The sequence below is a fragment of the Rhinolophus hipposideros genome (genome assembly GCF_964194185.1).
Source record: "Rhinolophus hipposideros genome assembly, chromosome: 17".
NCBI classification, from domain to species: Eukaryota; Metazoa; Chordata; class Mammalia; order Chiroptera; family Rhinolophidae; genus Rhinolophus; species Rhinolophus hipposideros.
This window is the reverse complement of record NC_138063.1, coordinates 18977492-18999988: the sequence shown is the minus strand read 5'-3', so window position 1 is coordinate 18999988 and position 22497 is coordinate 18977492. Positions and strand designations below refer to the sequence as shown.

At 41.7% G+C, this 22497-nt stretch overlaps 1 protein-coding gene across 3 annotated transcripts; it reads left to right on the top strand.

Moving 5' to 3' along the window:
- Positions 1-331: 331 nt before the first annotated feature.
- Positions 332-15643, top strand: ELAC1 (elaC ribonuclease Z 1). Of its 3 annotated transcripts, none has more exons than XM_081078822.1 (4): positions 332-423; positions 6082-6246; positions 11571-12038; positions 13451-15643. In XM_081078822.1, the coding sequence occupies exons 2-4, from the start codon at positions 6090-6092 to the stop codon at positions 13915-13917; spliced, it is 1092 nt and encodes a 363-aa protein (XP_080934948.1). In that variant the 5' UTR covers positions 332-423; positions 6082-6089; the 3' UTR covers positions 13918-15643. The 3 variants fall into 3 exon arrangements, with proteins under 3 accessions (XP_080934948.1, XP_080934949.1, XP_080934950.1); XM_081078823.1 differs by lacking the exon at positions 332-423 and adding an exon at positions 599-1029; XM_081078824.1 differs by lacking the exon at positions 332-423 and adding an exon at positions 2714-2859.
- The last annotated feature ends 6854 nt before the right edge of the window (positions 15644-22497 follow it).

Sequence of the window (22497 nt, the reverse complement as noted above, 5' to 3'; positions counted from 1 at the left end):
CTGAAAGATTCATCCCAACGAAAGGATAGAAATTGCACACACAGATGCACGAGCAAAGCATCAGGGACAACACTCTTGCTTGAAAACGACACGAAAAACCAACAACAGTAAACGGTTTCATTTCTGGCGCCCCGGTCCTGGCGGGTTCCCGCCACCATCCTATCTAGCGAACTGGTGCGGGCCGGGAAGGCGGAAAGGGCCCCCTGCGGGGCCGAGACGGCGTCTCAAGCCCGAGCCTCGACTCCGGGCGCCGCAGGGCCCGGTGGGCGCCACTGAGCGCGGACCTCCGGCGCGTCCTAGAGCGGCCGCGCGCGGACCCGGCGAGCGGCACACTTCCGCCTGCGCCAGTCGCCGCCCCGCGGACAGCTGGGCCTCGCTGTGGGCCTGTCTCCCTCGGCTCCCGCCGCGGGCCTCGGGGAGTGGGTGAGTGGGGCAGGGCGCGCCGGAGGGGTGCGGGCCGGGGTCTGCGCCGCCGCCGCCGCCGCCCCCGCCCGGCCACCGTGCGGCCTGGCTCGCGCGGGCGAGCGCGCGCACTTCCTCCCGCCTGGCGCGGCCGGGCGCGCGGAGCACCCAGGCCCGGGAAGCGCCCCGCAGCGTAGCCGCCCCTCGTCCGCCCCCGCAGGCGGGAGCCTCCGCTGACCCGCCTGTCCGCCGCCGCCGCCCACCCATCCTTTTGGGAGACTGACACTGACTTGGACGGGAGCCTGGGCTCGCTGGTGGCCGGAGACCTGGCCTCTGGCCCCGCCTCTGCCCTGGCCACTCACCCTAAGTCTCCAGGCCACGGCTCTTTGGTCTCCAAAATGGAGGATGGCAGTGTCTGCCCTCCCTGTACCACGGGGACCGCAGGGTGGGCACGGCCTGCCTGGATGGACCCGGAGTCTCCCCCCGGCAGCCTCGACACTCATTTGGGAAGCCTCCCAATTGCTCGCCGGGAGGCTGTGATACGCGGCGGGGACGGAAGCCACTGGCCCCGAGTGACAGTACTGCGGTCGTGAGCAGTGATGGGACAGGATGTGCACTTCGTCCAAGGTGCAGCCTCCACGGTCAGGAGAAAACCAGCGCTAGTGTTTTTGTCCCAGGAGGCAGGTGTCTGTTAATTCCTAGCGCCTCGCTAGGATGGTACATGTCACAAAAACGTGCACCACTGATTGGATACATACTTCGGGATTACTTCCCGACCGAGGGGAGGGGTTTTGATTATTGGGTGTGTTTTTCAACTTTTTTATGATGGAACCTTTCAAAAGTATACGAAAATAGGATAGTGTCCTGCATTCCCAACTCATGATCCATCCTGTTTTATCTGTGATCCTCACCCCCAATGGATTATTTTAAAGCAAACCGGAATGCACCCTTTCATCTGTTAAATACTTGTTTATGGTTATAAAACACAATAACTCCTTTTTAAAACATAAAGCCATTATCAGTCTAATAAGCATTTCATGTTATCATCTATCCAGTTCCCCAGTTGTCTCTTTTTCCCTCCCATTATCAGTTTGTCCAAATAAGGATCCAAACAAGCTACATATTTTGTTGACATCTCATATCTTTCTTAATCGTTTTATTCCTTCCCTCTCTCTCTATATATGTATGTATGTATATACATATATACATACATATATGTATATATATGTATATACATATATATACATATATATATACATATACATATATATATATATATATATATATATATATATATATATATATTTCCCCCCCTGTATTTTACTTGGAAAAAATCAAGTCATTTATCCTGTAAAGTTTCCTACGTACAGGATTTTGTTTTCCATCCCTGTGGTGTTCTTTAATAAGCTGGTATTTAGATTCCAGCTTTTTTCAGATTCAGGTTCTTTGGGGCAAGAAAACCTCATAGTTACTATGTCCTTCATATTGCATCACACTAGGAGTTAGATAAGGTCGTGTCTGTCTTGTGGTGTTAAGATTGACCAGTGAATCTTTTCTGTACAAATTGCACCACAGGGTAACTAAATAATGACCGGGGTTATGCAGAAGGATGCCAGCTAATAACTGCAGAAGGAATGAGAGACGATCACCTTTTGGCACCTCCTAATGAAATAATGGATCCTGGCGATGATCATTAATGGCTGTTAACATCAGAAAAAGAGAGACAGCCAGAAAGCATGTGCTTCCTGGTGGAAGTACCCAATGCCACTTATCAAGTAGTCTTGGATGATGGGATGGGGGGATATAGATGAAATAAGATTGGCCATAAGTTGATAATTGTTGAAGCTTGGTGATGGGTATGTGGCAATGCAGTATACTAATCTCTCTACTTTTGTATGTATTTGAAATTTTTCATAATAAGTTTTTTTTTTAAAGATTGACTGACTGGTGAGTTCAAGTCAGCCTGATTCCATCCGATATAGTTCTGTTCTCCATTAGCCTTTCACTAAGTGGTTCATAGCTCTGACTGCACATTAGAATCATAGGGGGAAATTTTTTTTTTTTTAATACTAAAACACGTCTCATTTGCAGAATTGCCTGCTTAATTGTTCTGGGATGAAACCCAATCATTGATATGTTTAAAAGCTGATTCTAATTTGCTCGAGGGTTACATACCACTGGCCTAGATCCATTATTTGTTAGGGATTACAAAGTGATTATATTCCATTATTCCTTCGCATTTGTTAGCTTTTTATATTTTTAACTTTCTTTTTGTTTATTCTCACCTCTCCTGCAAACTGCAATCCATTAGGAAGCCTCTGCAAATTAAGCTATTGAATTACCAGAGGAAGGTTCAATCTTGAAAGTGAAAATGTGGAGTAACACATGGAAGGGACACTGGCAGTAACCTAAAGGCTTGTGTGTGAGATGGAGAGATGTACCACTTGTGTGTGTCAGGTGTGTAGGGTGAGGGGACTGGGGAGCCCACTGTATCCCCAAATTGAAAAGAGGATTAGGTGATACGTAGTTAGGACAGTATGTTCAGCCTATGACAGCTTTTTTAAATCATCAATATTAAATAAATACAAAATAAAATTAAATAAATTAAATGCTGTTCGTAGCAACCAAAGACAATTCAAAGATTCAAAAGAAAAAATAATGTGCCCCCCCCATTTTAATCACCCCTGAGATAACCAGTATTAACAATGTGGCATGTATCTTTCCACACCAGACTTTTGTTTTCTTATATAAATGTAGGGAGTTTGGACATTATTATAAAATGAGATCATGCCATAGCCATCTGTAACTTTTCTCATTGTCATACCTCCAGAACAAGAGTTACAGATCTGATTTAGCTTCCTAATAAACAGTTTATGGTATGAATGTACAGTAAAAGAATTCAATTGTTTCCTGATCAATTTATTTTTCAGATTGCTTCCAAATTTTAGCCACTTTAAAAGTACTGCAGTAAACATCATTGTACATAGATCCCTTATTGTTGTAGATTTCCCAAAATGGGATTGCTGGGTTAAAGTGTGTCATAATGAGCGACATTATTACTGTTAGTAACATACATTACCAGGTTACATAATAGCAATTTACACTTCTACCACTAGTGACATGACTACCATTTTTTCTTGTCCTCCTCAGCATTGGCTAGCGTTAGTATTTGCCCGCTGATTTGTGGAAAATATGTCCATTTCTTTCATTTGCATTTCCTCTAACTACCTGGAGACTGAGCGCTTTTCATGCTTATTTTCTGTTTGGATTTCTGTGAATTTCCTGTATATATCCATTTTTCTATTGTATCAGTTATTATTATTATTTTTTAAAGATCTTATTGGGGAAGGGGAACAGGACTTTACTGGAGAACAGTGTGTATTTCCAGGACTTTATTGGGGAACAGTGTGTTTTTCCCAGGCCCCATCAGCTCCAACTTCAGTTGCTGTTCAATCTTAGTTGCAGGGGGCGCAGCCCACCATCCCTTGTGGCAGTTGAACCTGCAGCCTTGTGAGCACGCGCTTCAACCAACTGAGCCAGCCATCTGCCCTGTATCAGTTATTTTTGAATGCAGTTACCTGAATTTTTTTTTTTTTAGTTGCCTTAATGCTTTATTACACAGTACAAACAGTTTTCTCCAGGTGTTTTTTTGGCCCTTTGACTTTATGAGTCTTGATATATGAAAGTTTTTATGTAGTGAAAATGCCCTTCCACCCCCAATTTCTGGGTTTCTTGTCTTGCCAGTAAGGGCTTTCCCATCTCCCAAATTACATACATACTCTCCTAATTTTTTAAACAGTTTTTATTACCTTTAACAGTTAAATTTATAAACCTCATGGAATGTATTTTTACATACAATGCAAAGTGAGAATCTTACTTTCATTATTTTCTGCAAAAATAGTCAATTATGACAGTGCTGTTTATTAAATAAGTCACTCTTTTTACACTTTTGTTATACATTGATTCCCATACATACCTACATTTATTTCTACACTGTCCCTTTCACCTCTTTTTGTGCCGATATTATTCTCTTTTAGTTATACCTGATTAGTGTAGTAAGTGTAATATCTAAAAAGGGAAGTCCCTACTCATTACTTTAAGTAATTTTCTTGCCCATTCTTAGACATTTAGTTTTTCTTCCATGTGATCTTTTTTTGTTCCAAGAAAACTTTCACTGGGATTCTAATAGAATTTGCATTAAATATGTCTACATTAATTATAAAAAAGTGAACACATTAAGTCTTCCTATTATGAAACCTAATGTGTATGTGTTTGGTTCTTTTAGGACCTGTTCCTTTCCTATTAACTGTATTTCTAGTGATTTTATAAGTTTTTTGTTTTTTCTTGTGAATGAGTGTTCCCATTTCTATTTTTGTCTGGTTATTGCTAGGACTGAGGAAAATTATTAATAGTTTTGTATGTTTATCCAGCTCTCTCAAATATTCTTATTTTAGTATTTTTTCTTAAAATTATTTGTTTGTTTTCCTCCCTGCCCTCCGTGTGGATAATCTATAATTGGCTATGTGTAAATTTGAATTTATTCTATTTGTTGCACAGCTCCCGTCACGGAAGTATATCAGAAATAGTAGGTGTGCTCAGAAATAGTGAAAGGAAAAAGAGAGATGCCAGCAGTAGGCAGAAATCTACACACTCAGTAGGTTATTGCTGATCACCTATAATAGCAGAAACCCAAGTTCTAATCAGTCGTGGACCCTGTCATTTAGGGGAGTGAGATATTCACTGGGCATTCCTGTGAGGTATCAGTATCACTGGAGTATTGTAGAGCAACGCTTGTGTATATTTGTTCAGAGAAAGGGCTGATCACCATGGGCACCAGAGATACTAAATGTGGTTAAACCCCATCTCAGAATCTCAAATAGAGTGGTTGTTATTGTTTAGTGATAATTAGAAGAACTTTAAAAAAATTAATGCATGGAAAGTACAGAAGTTCCTATATACTTGTCCTCACACACACACACACACGCGCACACACACGCGCAGGTGCCCAATTGTTAATAGTGTGGCATTAGTGTGGTATCTATGTTGCAGTTGATGAGCCAGTATTGATACATTTTTTTTCATTAATATTTTTTTAATTTTATTTTTTCTCCCCTTCTTCTGCCTCCCCCAACCCCACTCCGGTTCAAGCCGTTGTTCCTCAGTCTAGTTGTGTAGGACACAGCTCCCATGCTGGTATTAGGAGCCTTGCGCTCCCCCGGCTGAGGCAGTTGGTCCACAGTCGGTCAGCCGCTCATGGCTGCACACAGCAGCCCACGGCAGCTCACTGCAGCTCACGCCAACCTCCTGCTGCTCACAGCAGCCCAGCTCCAGGGAGAGCCATTGTTCACAATCTTAGCTGGAGAGGACGCAGCTCACTGGCCCACGTGGGAATCGAACCAAGGACCACAGCATTAGGAGCACGGCGCTCCAACCACCTGAGCCACTGGGCCGGCCCTGATACATTATTATTAACTGAAGTTTACATTAGGATTCAGTCACTCTTTGTGTTGTACATTCTCTGGGTCTTGACCAATGTATACTCGTAATGAAGAGTCTATTTCTACTGTATGGTACAGAATAGTTTCACTGCCATAAATTACAGTAAATCGCTCAGGAACCTGTTTTTGATGATTTTGAGCAGTGATGTGAAATAATCCCTCGGTGATCTTTCCATTGCAGGGTAGAAGATGTCTATGGATGTGACGTTTCTGGGGACAGGCGCAGCATACCCATCCCCAACTCGGGGTGCCTCTGCCCTGGTCCTTCGGTGTGAGGGTGAATGCTGGCTCTTTGACTGTGGGGAGGGAACCCAGACACAGCTTATGAAAAGCCAGCTGAAAGCAGGTTAGTGTGCATTCACTATCTCATTAAGACTGTCTTTTGTTCTGCTTCCTTTCCTCGGCTCTGCTTGGCCCTTTGCTCAGAAACAGGCCTGCCAGTTGCATCCCACTTCAGTACTAAATCCTGACAAGACGTGGAAGGCCCTCAGACATCGGGCCACACCCACTGAGCTTCATTCGTTTATTTACTTTTCATTCATCCTGGAACTATTGACAGCAAAGATTTATAGAGGTTCGGGGGACAGAGGATGGAGTGAGATACATCAGGCATATTAGATGGATACTGCCCAAGCAAAGGAACAGTGTACACCAGGGTGTCCAAACTGCGGCCCGCGGGCCAACTGCAGCCCGCAATCCATTGTTAATTGTCCCGCAGCAAATTCCAAAAATATATTTAGTTTACTTAAATAAACCAGGTGAGGCAATACGGACTTCACCTCGAGTGAGTGGCCCTGCTGTTTGTGTATTTTACCGCATGTGGCCCTTGGTGAAAAACGTTGAAAAAGTTCAGACACCCCTGGTGTACACACTTATTTCCACCAGGAGACAGTTGTAAGTATCATGAGCGATTGCGAAGGGCAGTAGAAGGTCACAGGAGGGACACACTCTTTTTCCACTTGGGGTTATCAGGGTAGGCATCTCAGAGAAGGTGATTCGTGAGTTGTTGAAGGATGAGGAGGGATTCCCTGGGCTGGGGAGAAGAAGGGCATTCCAGCCAGAGGGAATGGAGTGAGCAAAGGCCCAGCAGAAGGAAGACCGAGGAGTGCGGTGGTAAAAAGCCTCGGCCCAGAGTCTGGCAACCCTGGGTTCCAGTGCAGCTGCGTCTCAGCTTGTGACCTGAGCAGATCCGCAAACTTAACCTTTACCTTCCTCATCTCGAAAATGGGATGAAAACTCTACTTACAAGGGATATTACGAGAATTATACATAATAATCCCTTCTCTGTGTGGTTGTCTCCTTCTCATAAGTTATCTCTTAGCTCAAGTACCATCTCAGAGGCTCGGAACCTCCAGGTGAAGTAGTTCCTTCCAGGCATTCTGCTGCTCCATCCTATTTTTACTGGCTTTCGAGCATCATCAGTGTCTAAAATGATGTTATTTCAATGAGCTGTTGCTGTGTGCACCCTCTGCCTGGACTACACTCAGCGATCACGTCAGGGCCCGGCGGATGCCTAGTAACGAGCTGTTCACTTAGTGCCTGAGTAAGAAGTCCGGCAGTTAATACAGTGCCTCTCTTCTCAGGTCTTGATCCATGGTGGTCACCGAGTTATCATTCCTGTGACTCCACACAGTGCATGGCATTTGGTGACCAAAGGACACACAGTTGTAGCATCCAAGGCTCTCTGGGTGTCTTGGTGGAAACTGACATACGGATAGTCGTAGTGTAATGCGATAAGTAGAATAATAGAGGTGTCTTCTAAGTAATTTTGGGGCATGAAGGAGGGGGCGTTAACTGTATCTGTGTGTTCAGAGAAAGCATCCCAGAGGTGGTAACACTTGAACTGAGATCTAAGAGATAAATAGAAGTTTCTCTGGGGAGAGAAGTAGGTCTGGACATTCAAGGAACAGACAAGAAAGTGAGAACAAGTAAGGGAGTTCCCAGGAGAGAAACGACGTGTTTGAGGAAATACTAAGTCATCCAGAGTATGGGGTACTTGGCTAGAAGGGGTGAGAGATAAGAACACTGCAAGGAAGTAAGGGCAGAGTGTGTCGTCTTCCATGGTATGTTAGGGTATTTGGACCTTATTACTCTATGGGCAAAAAGGAACCATTAGAAGTTTGTAAGCAGGGGAATGACATGGTCTGATTTGTGTTTTTGTTCAGAGTTTTCCTGTGGCAAAGGTATTGGGAGAGAGAGAACAGCATCAGGGATACCTGTTGTAAGAAGAGAGGATGAGGACGTTGAGGCGGGAAGAAGGGATATAGATGAAGAAGAGAGTCTCAGTATAAGAGATACTTGTTGGGCCACAGGCAGTGGTGACTGATTGAAGGTCTCAGGTGTGAAGAAAAATGATTACAAGTCACAGATGGTGATGTCCCAGATCTCGATAGGAAGTTAGGGAAAGAGCTGTGGGAAGAAGAAACTAGGGACTATCACTCGGCAATCCTGGCCCAGAGGTGCACATGGGTCAGTTGTAATGACATACCATCTTGTGCTGAAACCCTGAGGTAAGGGCAGGCTCTGTGCTTTCTGGCCCTTGGACCACACAGGGGCTCCTTTAGTAAGAACTCTCAGGGTAGGTATAGACCACCAGTGGAGGCTGTAACTTGAGCAGTTTAGATATTAGAAGTTGAGGTGGCAGCATAATTAAAATAGGAACAAGAAACAGTTAAGTGTGGGTGCTAGAGGTGTGGGTATGGTGAATAAGTCTTTACTTTTTACTTAATACTCTATCAGTTATCTACTGTTGCATAACAGATTATAAATTCAGTATCCTGTTTGCATTTATTGTCTTATAGTGCCTGTGGGTCAGGGACTTCAGGCCTGGTTTATCCGGGTTCTCTGCTTCAGGGTCTCACTAAGCTGCAGTCCCATTATTGGCTGGGGCCAAGGTCTCATTGGAGGCCCAACTAGAGGAAGAATCTGCTTCAGAGCTCACTCAGTTTGTTGGCAGAATCCTTACAGTTGTAGGGAGGGCTGAGGCTGCCCAGAGCTCCTAGAGGCCTCCGGCAGTTTCTGGTCATGTGTGTTTCTGCTTGATGGTAGCTTGAAGTGGCACCAGCAAGGGAGAAAGAAACTCAGGAGGAAATCTACTGGCAAGGTAACATAATCACATTGCATCCTGTGCCATGTTTTACTGGTTAGAAGCAAGTGACAAGTCCCACCACTCAAGGGGAGGGAATTGTAGAAGGACATGAACACCAGGAGCCAGGGGCCATGGGTACCACCTTAAGTCTGTCCGCCACAATACCTTTCTCTAATAATTTATAGCTTCTCTACATAGTAGTTTTCAAGTAAACAGTTTGCAAAGCTAAGCCTGGCAAAGCATTATTTAATTAATTAAATTAAGCCTAAGAGAAACCTTAGCCTATTACACTTTTATTGACTTAAAAAAATGTCCTGGCCTCAGAGAGGAAGGTGAGGTGGTGATCACAGAACATCCTCTATGATGTTCAAAAGCCCCCAGTCTCAGACTGGAATACAGCACCCTCAATACAGCTTGGTTTCTCTCAATCACCCAGTAAGGACCTATCATCATTTGTTTCATTGAAACCCTTTCAGCTTATCCAACCTCCTGGGGTAATAATATTTCATGAGGAAGTACTTTCTATTTACCTAAACATACTGCTTTCCGCCTTCCATGGTCCTACCCTGCAAGCGCCTGATTAACAACTGTAGGTTTGCCACGTCTCCTTCTTTCATAATTTAAAAGACTGAGCCTTATGCCTTCCTTTTTCCTTTAAAAATGACAATAAAAAGTATACATGCTCATTATAAAAGTTCAAACAAAGTAAAAAAGTATAAGTAAGAAAAGCCTATATCCCCGTCTCATAGGTAAATTTTTTGTACATGTAGATATGGCCATGGTGTAGGTGTGTGTGTGTGTGTGTGTGTGTGTGTGTGTAATTTTCTATAGTGGAATCCCACTATACTTGCTGTAACCTGCTTTTTTTCAACTGAACTACACATACAAACAATCTATTGCAGACATCTTCCTAGGACAGTAAATATAACTGCATCATCACTTAGAGTATGCTTAGTATTCCACTCCTCAATGGATGACATATTCTCCTATAACGTTCTTGTTCTCAATTGAAAGGGAACTCATTTTTCTTCCTTTATCTGATAGCTTCATCTCACCTTTGATAATTGTGGTTGCCATTCCTTCTCCCTCTGAAATCAAGTGTCTTGAAAAATGAAATGTTTGTCTTCCCTGAACATGTGACAACTGTGGGAAGCAGTTTTGTACTTACTTAATTTGTCTCACTTGCTTTGGGGTCACAGATTGTTTTGGTATTCAGTGTGGCTCTGTTTTGCAGCAGATAGTGAGAGGGCCCAGAAAGTCTGACACAGCACTTTTGAGTGAGATTAGGACTCAGCAGCCGTTGTAGGCCTCAGGTCACACCTGTGGGGGCCTTGGCAGCCTGGATAGCAGGAAGGGGTTCTAAAAGCCAAAACACAGCAAAAGGAAAGACTGAAAAGAGAACACAGAAAGGAGCATTTGAGGAAACGTCTAGAGTGCCTCCTGGGGATTCTCAAGGTCCCGAATCAGCCTCAGTCCAATCTGTTGTTCTCTGCCTCAGGGCCCTGGGCTTGGTGCACTAACTCGCTCGGGGAACATTTTTGCCTTGATGTCACAGGACAAATCACATTACAGCAAACTATTCCTGTTCTTTTATCTTATCAATGAACTGGTCCTGTTCTTTGTGATAGCAAGTGTTTGCAATAGGTGGGCCGTGAGCTAGGACCAGGAGCCTCTGTTATACTGCAAATGTGTTGATTGTGATTGTTACTTTAAACGCTTGTGGTGCATCTCAGGAAGATGGTGAGCTGGCATCTTTGCACATACCAGCAGTAAATGCCGTTTACCGTTGGGTAAATCAACTCACAACCTAAGCCAATACGCACTGAAGAAGGGAATGAAGGGCAGGGATGAGTCCACATACCTTTACGTGACACCACAGGGGTCTGCCTTCTCTACCTTCTAGCTGCTGTGCCCACCTCCTCCCCTCTCAGTCCTTCACGCTGCTTCGTCTCCTGTCTCCTGCTTTCTCCCTCTTCCCTTGCCTCTCCCTCCCTCATCATCTTCCCTTTTATCCTCCCCCTTCGACCTCCCGGAGACAGTCAGGCCCTAACTTGGTTGATTAATCTCTGTCTGGTATAGAAAGTCCTTAAAAGGCAGTTTTGGGTTCAGGCGCCGGCTCAGTCAGTTGGAGCCTGGGGAACCTTCGTTTTTTGCTGGCAATACATAATTGCTATTCTCGGAGGGAGCCATAGGGGGCAGTGCAACCGTTAGTTGCTTTTGACATTTGAGGCCAGTCTAGTTACTTAAGTGAATTAATTTGGTACACTTCCTTATTGCAGCTGCTTTTGTTGTTATTAAGAGGATATGTAGGAAAATACTCTAAAACCTGTAACACTATGTAATTTGAAGATGTTTTATTAGAAAAATTATGTCTTATTAAAACCATTTGGTGAAATAAAGCCTATCTTTTATGCTTCTGGAATCATATAGAAAAATATTAAAAAATAAGTTTATGGTGATAAGTAAAATTCTAAATTCATTTACTGCTTTCTATGTAAGCCGTTATGCGTGTTTCAAGTAGTTTTGTATGGATTTTTAGTTCTGAAGAATTCCCAATGTTATTTCTCTGCCTCAATCAAAAGGGAGAATTACCAAGATCTTCATCACGCATCTTCACGGAGACCATTTCTTTGGCCTTCCCGGCCTCCTCTGCACAATCAGCCTGCAGAGTGGCTCCACGGTCACCAAACAGCCTATTGAAATCTACGGCCCTGCAGGGCTTCGGGACTTCATCTGGCGAACCATGGAACTGTCTCACACAGAGTTGGTCTTCCCTTATGTGGTTCACGAGCTGGTGCCCACAGCAGATCAGTGTCCCACAGAGGAACTAAAAGAATTCGCACACATGAATAGAACAGACAGCTTTTCCCAAGAGGGGAAAGGAAGAACTATCCTTTTAGACTCAGAAGACAACTCATACCTTCTGGTCGATGATGAACAGTTTGTTGTAAAAGCATTTCGCCTCTTTCACCGAATTCCCTCCTTTGGGTTTTCAGTTGTGGAGAAGAAACGCCCAGGTAAACTCAATGCACAGAAACTGAAAGACCTCGGTAAGTGTTTTGTTTTGTTTTTTCTTCTGATCAATCAAGCTGTTGTTAGCTGAAGTAGTTATAAGTGTCGTAGTGACCTTCCTTTCCTGTCTCCCAGGCCTAAAACTGACATTTTCTCCACTTATTTCCTTTGCTCAAGGTTTGCTTATTAAGGGAAATTCCTGGGGCCAAAAGGTGCTATTCAGAGCAAAACCCAAGTACGTGTTTGACTCTTTCTCTCTTCAGCTCCCCTGATGCACATTCTCAGTCTGTCTTATCGTCAGCTTACCCTATCTTGGTTGGCAGGGTAGTGCTTGTTGTCTTAGGTCTAGGCTTTTATTTTCTCACGTCTTCCTTCTGAAATATGTTTTCAATGATATCTTTGGCCTGAGAATATTTGTCGTATCATAACCTTGCAACTGCAACCAACTACTTTCAGGGTTTTCCTTCTCTGCCTGCCTTGATTGAGTTAATCTGGTGTTCGGAACACTGCGCCTCAGCTGTTTTGCCTATCTGGGTTCATCATAGTTGAAAGCAATCCCCAAAGATGGGCTTGGGGTCCACCTGAGGCTTCGCGCCTCTTCCATACGCGGCCTGCGTGCGTGAAGGCGGCCGCAGTGCAGGCGGTGTCCACCACCTTCCTTGGCGTGGCCATGGCAGAGCCATAACAAGCACGATGGTGTCTGTCGTGTGTTTGTTTCTTTATTTACCCACCATCTTCTTCCTTTCCCAACTAAAACAAAACGCAAAATAATGAGGAAAAGTGACTTAGGCACTTATCTAAAATCCTGTGGAAATACTCTTCTTTTGAGAAACTTTAAGTATGATTCATGTTGGAATCAGTGCACACATTCTGTCTGTGTTGAATGTGTCCAGAGTGATGACCAGGTGTTCTTCTAGGTTAGTGTGAGATTTAAGCCCAGTATGGTAAGCGAGGAGCTGCCCCAGCTCCAAGGAAGATTGATTATGTAATTGCCTGAAACTTTCCTTGATCCTGTGACCCAAACAATCCCCTCTAACAATTTTTTTATTAAGCGAGTTAGTTTGTAGGTACCTTGTCATTATTTAAATGGACTCTTTAATTTTGCCCAAAGATGAGCTTATTAAAAAAACACTCACAAACACTGTTATACCCACACAAGCAGAGAATCAAGGCTGTTATCGTAACTGTGAGATGGTCCTAGTGGGGCTTAAGAGCTTAAAACTCATCTGACACTTGTGCTTGGGAAATGTTTTAAGAACAAGGGCATTGGCAACACTGAACTTTTAACAATGTATAAATATCCCAGTTTTCCACAAATAGTAAAATATTTATAACAATTATGGGAAGAATTGGCTGCATTAGCTATTTGCTATTTGCTGTGCTGTTAAAACAGACTCTCGAGTCATAAATTCCATTCCCATGATGTGATGTTTTCTGCCTCCATCATTAGGTGTCCCGCCAGGTCCTGCCTATGGGAAGCTGAAAAATGGAATTTCTGTTGTTCTGGAAAATGGCGTTACAATTTCTCCCCAAGATGTCTTAAAAAAGCCCATTGTTGGAAGGAAAATCTGCATTTTGGGTGACTGTTCTGGGGTTGTGGGGGATGGAGGAGTGAAGCTGTGCTTTGAAGCAGACCTGTTGATCCATGAAGCGACCCTGGATGACGCCCAGATGGACAAAGCGAAGGAGCACGGCCACAGCACGCCGCAGATGGCAGCCGCCTTTGCGAAGCGGTGCCGAGCAAAGAGGCTGGTTCTCACTCACTTCAGTCAGAGGTACAAACCAGTGGCCTTGGCCAGAGAAGGAGAAACAGATGGCATTGTAGAACTGAAAAAGCAAGCGGAATCGGTGTTCGATTTCCAAGAAGTGACTCTAGCAGAAGATTTTATGGTGATTGGCATTCCGATCAAGAAATGAAAGCCATGTTCCTGAATGCATACGCCCTGTCTATGCACGTGTTACTGAACCTGCAGTCAAGTTTGTTGTTGTTGCTGTTGTCGTTGTGGTTTTGGTCTAAAATTATTTGGGTCCTAATAATCCTAAGAAGGATGGAGCTGCATCGCTAAACTGACTCCGCAGGGAGAGGGAGCAAACTTTTTCATAATAAACCATTTTAAAAATAAAACAAAAAACAGCATCCTTTTTAAAGTCCAACTTGGACAAAATGATAGACTAGTCAGGTACATTTTGTGTTGTGTGGCTGCTGCTTCAGATACACGCCAGGACCCTGTACAATCCTGGGCTCAGCTTCTGCCTCGCTTCATTGCTGTTGTTGGCAAGGTACACAGGGCTTGGCCCTCTGGGCTAAAAATGGTATTTGGCCGTTTGTGTTGAATCTGTTCATGTTATTAACAGAAGAGAGAGAAGTGTAAGGAGACGTTGGACATGCAGGATTGAAGCTGGCATGTTCAATCTTGAATTCTTTGCTCAAACACTGAATGCAGGGGCGGGCCAGGTGTTTATCCTTCAATTAATATGTTATTGAACTTTCCGGTTTGCTCTGAACCTGTGGTTCTCCTCTGAGGATGATACCACTCCCCTACATGGAGTTTTCAAATTATTGAGGATGTTTCTTCTCAAAATGAGTGGGGGTGGGGAGAGCCCTACTGGTATTTAGTCCGTAGGAGCCAGGGATGCTAGAGCCTGCAAGGTTTGGGTCAGTTCTGTACGATGAAGAATTATCTCACCCTAAAATACAAATTGCAGGTACATAGCAACTTAAAACTTATACTCCCAGTGTGAATATACTTTATCAAAATTGGTGACATAATGAGTTGAACTACTAGGAAAGTCAAATTCTACAACAAATCCTAAAGAAGTAGCTAAGTAAATATGTTGAAATTAGAATGTCATATCAAATGTTACTTGACAAAAATGAGCCATGAGCTGGAGCTTATGAATCCAGAGGTAAAGAAATGATACCTATTTTCAACTGAGGTTTAATTTCGGTGTTCCTATTAATAATTCGTTGAGCACAATTTTAATAAGTATTCTTTCTAGAATAGCTTTTCCTTCTGAGGTGTCTTCTACCCCGCTTCTGTCTGCCATGGGGTATCTCTGAGCCATTGGCCCCACAGTATTTCTCAAAATGTGTTACATGGAAAGCTCGCCTCAAGTGCGGATTCATTCAAAAGGGCTCCCTAATCAAATCAGTTTGGGAAACGCTTTATGCTATGTGTTTCTCTGGGAGTGTTCTAGTGTCCATTGATAAATTAAAAACAGTACTGCTGGAGTGGTCCGAAACCAGTCTTCGGTGCCGGGTAGGCCTGACTTCTGAGACCCATTGTGTACCTTCTGGTGGTACCTGTGCAGTCTGGAGCAGATGACTTTCTCTGAGCTTCTGCTTGCTTATCTCTAAAATGTGAAAAATAATACCTATGTCCTAGGATCATTGTGCAGCTTAAATAAGACAGTGCCTAAGAAGAGCGTAGCACATTGCTTAAAAGCACTGAGAAGTCCTGCAGTCCTGAGCCTCTCAGCTCTACTGAACCCCACTTTTAGTCCTATTTTACCATATACCTTTATTCTTCTCCATGATATCTTTATTATCATCTCAAGAACCTAGAATTTTATAGTACACGTATTTGGAAGTATTGTCATGTGTACACTGTTAAGTTTCTTTGGGTTCTGGGGTTTCTTTAGTAAAAAAAAAAAAAAAAAAAAAAAAAAGACTCCTGGATAGTTCTGGAGTCCCTAAAGTAGCAATAATCAAGATGGGTCTAATTCCTCAAGACCTCAATCATTCTGAAGCAGCCTCCAGAAGGGTCGGATTCTGGCTCTAGGCTCTCGGCCCACCCAAGCACCAGATTTTGACCAGCCTTAAACTTGGTTTCTGAACTCAATCCAAACAAGCATTTATTAGACACTTAGTGTGTGCCCAAACCTGCATAAGACGGAATGGCTAGTACTAGTACCTCTACTGCGTGGAGCCTTTGAGGGTGAAGACTGTGTATCTTAGTCACCTCTATATTCTTAGAAATACCCACCCATAAGTAAGCATTCAGAAACGTTAACCAAATGAAATGAGGCCTTGATATTGTGAGCGTGTGAACTTTAGGACCTAAAGTTCAGGACCTTTGCCTAGCCCATTTCATTACTGTATTTGTCCAGAAAATTTTACCCAGTTGGTGGTGCCCCATTCACTGAGTACCAACCAAGTGCCAGGCTTTACTGTGTTGGGAGTATGTAAAGGAACATAAGACAAAATCCCAGGCTCACTGTCTAAGTGGTCGAGACAGATAAGTAAACAAAAGTAGACATGCAGCTCTAATCCTGTAGCCTGGCACTCAGTTTGCTGTTCCTGAGCATTATTTGGTAGCTGACCTGAGCTGTGCCCTTAGAATCAGGCTCTATTAATACATGTGGGCTAAGCCCACAGAGACCAAAGGAATGTGGGAATGAATTGATACGTTGGATCAAGTGTAATGTATCAGTCCACAGTGAGAATTCTTTCTTGGACTCTTTTGGCTTAGAATTTGTTCTTAATGGTAGGACACACTCTAAGAATTTGTGGCGCTAGGGTTAAGAATGAAACGTATATTGGACTTCCCAGATGCTGTATTCTGCTTGTGATTGTAGGACTCTAAGAAGGGATTAGAATATGTATTGTGCCTGAACGTATTCAATCACTGCGTCCTCTATTGGCAAAGAACATCTTGGAATCTTGAGAAATGCTGTTGTTCCTTAATACTTCCCAAAATTATTATATTTCTAGTTTTTACCTGCACCATTGATTGAGGTAATGAATTTTATATCTACACTCAGTTGGCAGGAATCCACAAGTAACTGCTTGTTTTAGATAAAAAATATGCACTTTCCAGTTCTCAAAAGGTTTTTGACTTGCCCAAGTAGACCCCAAATCAGCTGTTTTCTAATACTCATGCCTCATTAATATACTTTCAATGAACTTTTAATCATATAAGCAGCATATGCTCAGTAGAGAATTTTTTTTAAAAAGATTCAAGAAAAGAAGATGATGACCCTGAATTCCACCCAGCAGAGAACTACCACTTGTAGCCCAGTGGTCCTGCAGCTGAGGTGCGAGTCAGTGTTCCTCAAGGTCGTACGGAGGTAGGCAAGGGTGTAAGGAGACAGAGATCGTTGGGCTCTGATTACAAAGACAAATTCAGTAGTTCTGGGGTGGGACCCAAGAATCTGCATGTATAAATAAGCCCATCCTCGCCCATTATTCTGAAGTATATGGGTGGCAGATCACAATGAGAGAAAAAACTGTCTTTTTTCTGTGCACTAAAAAAATTGGAATGTGTATAGATACTTTATATATATATATATATAAACATATAACATATTTACATGTGTGTATATTATACACGTACATATTTTTATGTGTACGTTGACCTCAACTGTTTTTCTCATTTAACATTATGAGCATTTTCCCATAGCATTAACTGTTCTTTGAAAGCATGAATTTAATGATTTTATATTATTCCAGTCTATAGTTGTAACATAATTTAACCATTTTCCTACTTTGGGGGCATTGAGATTGTTTTCCGTTATGTGTAAATAATATACTATTTGAATAATAATATGAATATTCTCGGGCGTAAATCTTTGTATCTCTGAGTATTTCTTGAGGATTGCCTTCTCTGAAGATCAAAACATCTGACTTACATTTTTAGACTCTGGATAGGAATCTCCCACTTGTTTTCTAGCCCACACTCTGCCGCAGCCTGACGGAGGCCCATTTCATTGTTCCATCATAGATGATAATGGAGTATCATCAATTAATGACCTTTAGATCACGTCTCTTTCAAGACATTTGTCTTAAAAAATTATTTTTGCCTCCTAGTACAAATAACTATTATGTCTTTCAATTAGCGCATGTAATTCAACTGTGATTTTTTAAATAATAATATTCTTAAGCCAACTTAAAAATTTGGTTGTTTTTACTTAAAGGGATATAAAAATCCTTACTGCTACAAATATGTTCATGACAGATGTACAGTGAAGGTACTTTTGTCTTCACAAAGGTATAAATTTATAATGAAATGTACTAATTCTGTCCTTATTGATGGATGGATTTTTCAAGTAATGAATGAGTCAGTATTTTTGTTTTTTTATACGAACAGAATAAAAAGGAAACGCTAGTAATGCTTTGAATGTTTGCTCTCGGCAGGATAAGAATAAAGGAGTGTGGCAGGGCATGGGGCAAGATCAAGAAAGATATTTTCTTCCATAGTAGGAACTAAACAATATTTAAAACTGAAAAATAAATAGCACTTTAAGCATATTATGTTTTTTAAAAAACGGGAGGGTAGTAAATACCAAATGAGGAGTTAAGAGTGGAGGAAGGGGTCATTAGTGGAAGGTGCAAGGAGTCTGTGAGGGGCAGTCAGAGGACTACTGTTTTTCATAAGCCTAAAAGAACTAGTGCTGTTTGATATTTTGAACTATTTATGCGTGTTTGTATTCATTTAGCTTAAAAATTACATTAAAACACATACACATGGATAAGATACTGCTCTGAATAATTGTATCAATTGCTGGTCTCCAACTTTTTTCAAAATGTAAATCTGAGCCTAGAACCACCCCCATCCCCTACCTGAAACTTCTTAATGGCCTTGCCTTACCCACCCTGTCCAACCTTTTTCACTTTTGCAGCCCCAACCTTCTCTTAGTCCTTTGTGGGAGGTTTCTGTTCTTGCACAGCCTTGGCACAGGCGGCTCTTCTGCTCCCTGGACCTGGAATGTTCTTTCTCCTCTCCCCACGTTAACCCTTACTGGGCCTCATGATCACTGCCGTCACATCCTTTTGGAAGTCCTGGACGTCACCTCTTGGTAGCGTGTTCTCACAGCACGTGCAACCCACTTTCCTGGTGCTTGTCCCTTTATATTTTCATGTTGCTTGTGTGAGTATTTGATGTTTCTCTTTCTCACTAGAACTGTGAGCTTCACAAGAGCAGAACTGTCTGATTTTGTTTCCCTGTGTGCCCTAGCTCTTAGCTCAGCGCCTGGAACATATGAGGCACTCAATAAATGGTGACTGGCTCAGTTTTCCTTGACATCCTGTTATTCTATTAAGATGCAATACCTCGTTCTCCTAGGGATGTTTCCTGATTAATAAAAACAAGCAACAAACAAAAATCCCCACCTTTAATCTCTGAACTAAAACTGGGAGGAAGACATCGGTTACTTGTGACCTTAATGAGGCAAATCCTTATAAATATTAATATTAATTCTAAAGCTTTAGCTTGGTGTCCTAAGATGTGCAGATAGTTCCCTAGAGTTAACTAGGGAAAGGGCTAGAAGAGAAGTTTCTCTGCCTAAGAAATTTGGAGTGTTGGCTTTTGCTATGCATAGGAAAGTCAGAACAAAGGTAATAAAGAATGAGGGGAGAAGGCCAAATGCCACGCAGGAGTCTGGAGCCCTACCAGGGTATGGACGTGCTGGGAGAATCTGATGTTAACTTTATGGTGACTGCATTGTTTGGAAGTAAATCCCTCTAATTCCCCCAAACTTTCTTTGAAGGCAGCTAGATTCATAGCATTTGAGGACCCCTCTCCAGCCCTGCACACCACCAAACAAGAACAAGTTCTGAATTCCATGACTGGGTTGACCTGGGTAGAAAAGGGACAGCAGGAGTGAGAGACGCCATCCAAAACCGAGGCAGTTCACAGGAGCTGGAGTCGGAGATGACCGCGAGAACCTAAGTCTCCCAAGAATTTTCAGAAACATAACCCATAAAATGGGGAGGCAGGAAAGGCGTTGAGCCAATTTCATATATATCTTAAAGGACAGAGTAACGCCAGCTGACATGTGGATACAGATATTTCTGTGTCCTTGACAGACATATTGTAAGGATTAAAAAGCTGTCATATCTAGGATAACAAGGAAATTGAGGAGGGTGCTTAAGTTCATCCAAAGTAAAAAAAAAAAAAAATATTTCCACTCCTAAATAAAGCTAGCAGAGAAACACTATTGCTCAGATGTCACCATGCTAATTATATAGCCAGCAGACTTGGCAGGTACAAAGATTAAATTTGCCCACAAAAAAAGTAAAAGGGGAAAGGCAAGGGATCAAGTTTCCCAGCTATATAAATCCCACAAACTAACTGCCAGAAACTGTTCAAGCGGCCTCAGGTAGAGCTAAGCAACATTTAGTTCAGTGTCACCAAAATGAAACCAAGATTATCTTGTCTAAGTGGTTCTCTACATTGTTGTGACTTCCAGAGGTCATAGGCTTGTCCAAATGAGACCATCTTCTGGACTGGAGATGACCTTGTAGAAATTACCCATGTCTGGGTAAGCAACCAAATACTGATCCCAACTGGCTTACAGAGGGCCTTACCACGAAACTTCTTCATACAGCTAGTGGATACTGAACTCTATCTCCCACGTGCCTGTACTGAGAGGCAGTATAATCTACTACAGCAGTGGTCTTCAAATCAGGGTATTTGTACCCCTGAGGATATGCAAAGACTTTTCTAAGGATACACAGGCATGCTTTCATATGAAATACTTCCTGAAATCAGTCTTTCTGAGAACTAGCATAGAGAGTCTTGCTGGTTTCATTGCATAATGCTCCAGGATGTCAAACATCTGGGATACCAAAGAAAGAGATAATTGAAATATTGTATTGGGGTTTATACATGAATGATTAGGTAAGAAATTTTTTTGCAAGTTGGGTAGTTTCCAATTTGCTGCTTTGGACAAGATTGAAGGAGGATCTAATCAAATCCAGATCAAGGAATATTTCATCTGTCCAATGACAGAGTTTTAAAACAATTTTATTGAGAGATAATTCACATACCATACAACTCCATGGGTTTTCATATTTTCACAGAGTTGTGCAATCATTACTTCTATATTTTACTATATTTTAGAATATTTTCATTATCCCCCAAGAAATCTCATATCACCCCCACTTTCCTCCCAAACTTCTTAGCCCTAAGCTATTTTGTACCACTAATCTACTTCCCAACCACTGATTTACCTTCTGTCTCTATAGATTTGCCTATTCTGTGTATTTATATAAATTGAATCATATAATATGTGGTCCTTTGTACCTGGCTTCTTTCACTTAGCATAATGTTTTCAAGATGTGTCTAAGTTGTAGCTTATGTCAATATTCCATTTCTTTTTATAGCCAAATAATATTCTGTTGTATGGATGTTCCTCATTTTATGTATCCATTCATCATTTGATCCAATGATAGATTATTTACAATATACTTATATTAGGAATGAAAAAAGATTGCTACAGAGCTTACAAATATTAATAAGTTAAAAGAGGATACTATTTTATACTAAGTTACTTTAATTTTAGATAAAATTACTAAAACAACATCCTTAACCAAAATGTGCCAGAACTGACACAAGAAAAAAATTTAGGACTATTCAGATTTTCTGAATTTGTGATTAAAACCCTTCTAAAACTAGACAAAAACAAAAACCACTTCCAGGCCCAGCTAGTTTTGCTAGTGACTCATTCTAAACAATTAAGGAAGAAATATACCTTTCTTCCACAAACACTTCCAGAAAATAAAAAGGAACACTTCCCAACTCATTTTATGAGGTCAGCATAACCTTGATGCCAAAATTTAAGGATGTTAAAAGAAAAATAAATTACAGACTAATTTCTCTAATACAAACTCTAAAGAAAATAATCAGCTAATTGAATCCTGTAATATGCAAAGAATAAGACATCCTGGCAAAAGGAGTTTATTTCAGGAATGGAAGGTTTGTTTAACATTTGAAAATCAATATTATTTGGCACATTAACAAAATTAATGGGAAAAAAAGTAGTAAAATGATCTCAATAGGTACATTTTTTGACAAAATTTATTACTCAGTTATACTAAGAATTCTTGCATATGAAGAAAAGGAGGTAATGTTCTTAATCTGATAAATATTATCTGCAAACAAATACTGTAAATATTACATATATTTAGTAATAAAATATTGAAATCTTTCCCCCTTGGGATGAGAAGCAGACAAGGATGCCCACTGAATACCACTTCTACTCAGACCCAACATTGCTTTGAAGGTCTTAGCCAGTGTAATAAGGCAAGAAAAATGAATAAAAGGTATAAAGATTGGAAAGGAAGAAATAAAACTATCATTGTTAGCAGGTGATATGATTATGTACATAGGAAATCCAAAAGAATAAGCAGATAACCTGTTAGGATTAGATGCTCCCTGGCCATCGGTCACCGAGTAGTCCCCTCCATTATCAGATCGACTGTCATGGTATCACCGTGCTTTAGTTCAACTGACCCTTCTTTTACTTAATAAGGCCCAAAGCCATTCACATAACTTTTACTATAGTATATTGTTATAGTTGTTCTATTTTATTATTAGTTACTGTTCATCTTTTATTGTGCCTTATTTATAAATTTAACTATCACAGGTATGTATGTGTCAACAAAAACATAGTATATATAGGGTTCAGTACTATTCATGATTTCAGGCATCCATGGGGGTCTTGGAATGTATCACCCATGGATAAGGGGGGACTACTCTAATATTAATAAAAGGA

What these genes read in the sequence shown, in the direction of transcription:
- ELAC1 (XM_081078822.1), top strand. Translation starts at nt 6,090, where the DNA reads ATGTCTATGGATGTGACGTTTCTGGGGACAGGCGCAGCATACCCATCC. An exon ending in GAAAAGCCAGCTGAAAGCAG is followed by an intron (nt 6,247 to 11,570) that starts GTTAGTGTGCAT and finishes CTCAATCAAAAG; the next exon opens with GGAGAATTACCAAGATCTTC. An exon ending in ACAGAAACTGAAAGACCTCG is followed by an intron (nt 12,039 to 13,450) that starts GTAAGTGTTTTG and finishes CTCCATCATTAG; the next exon opens with GTGTCCCGCCAGGTCCTGCC.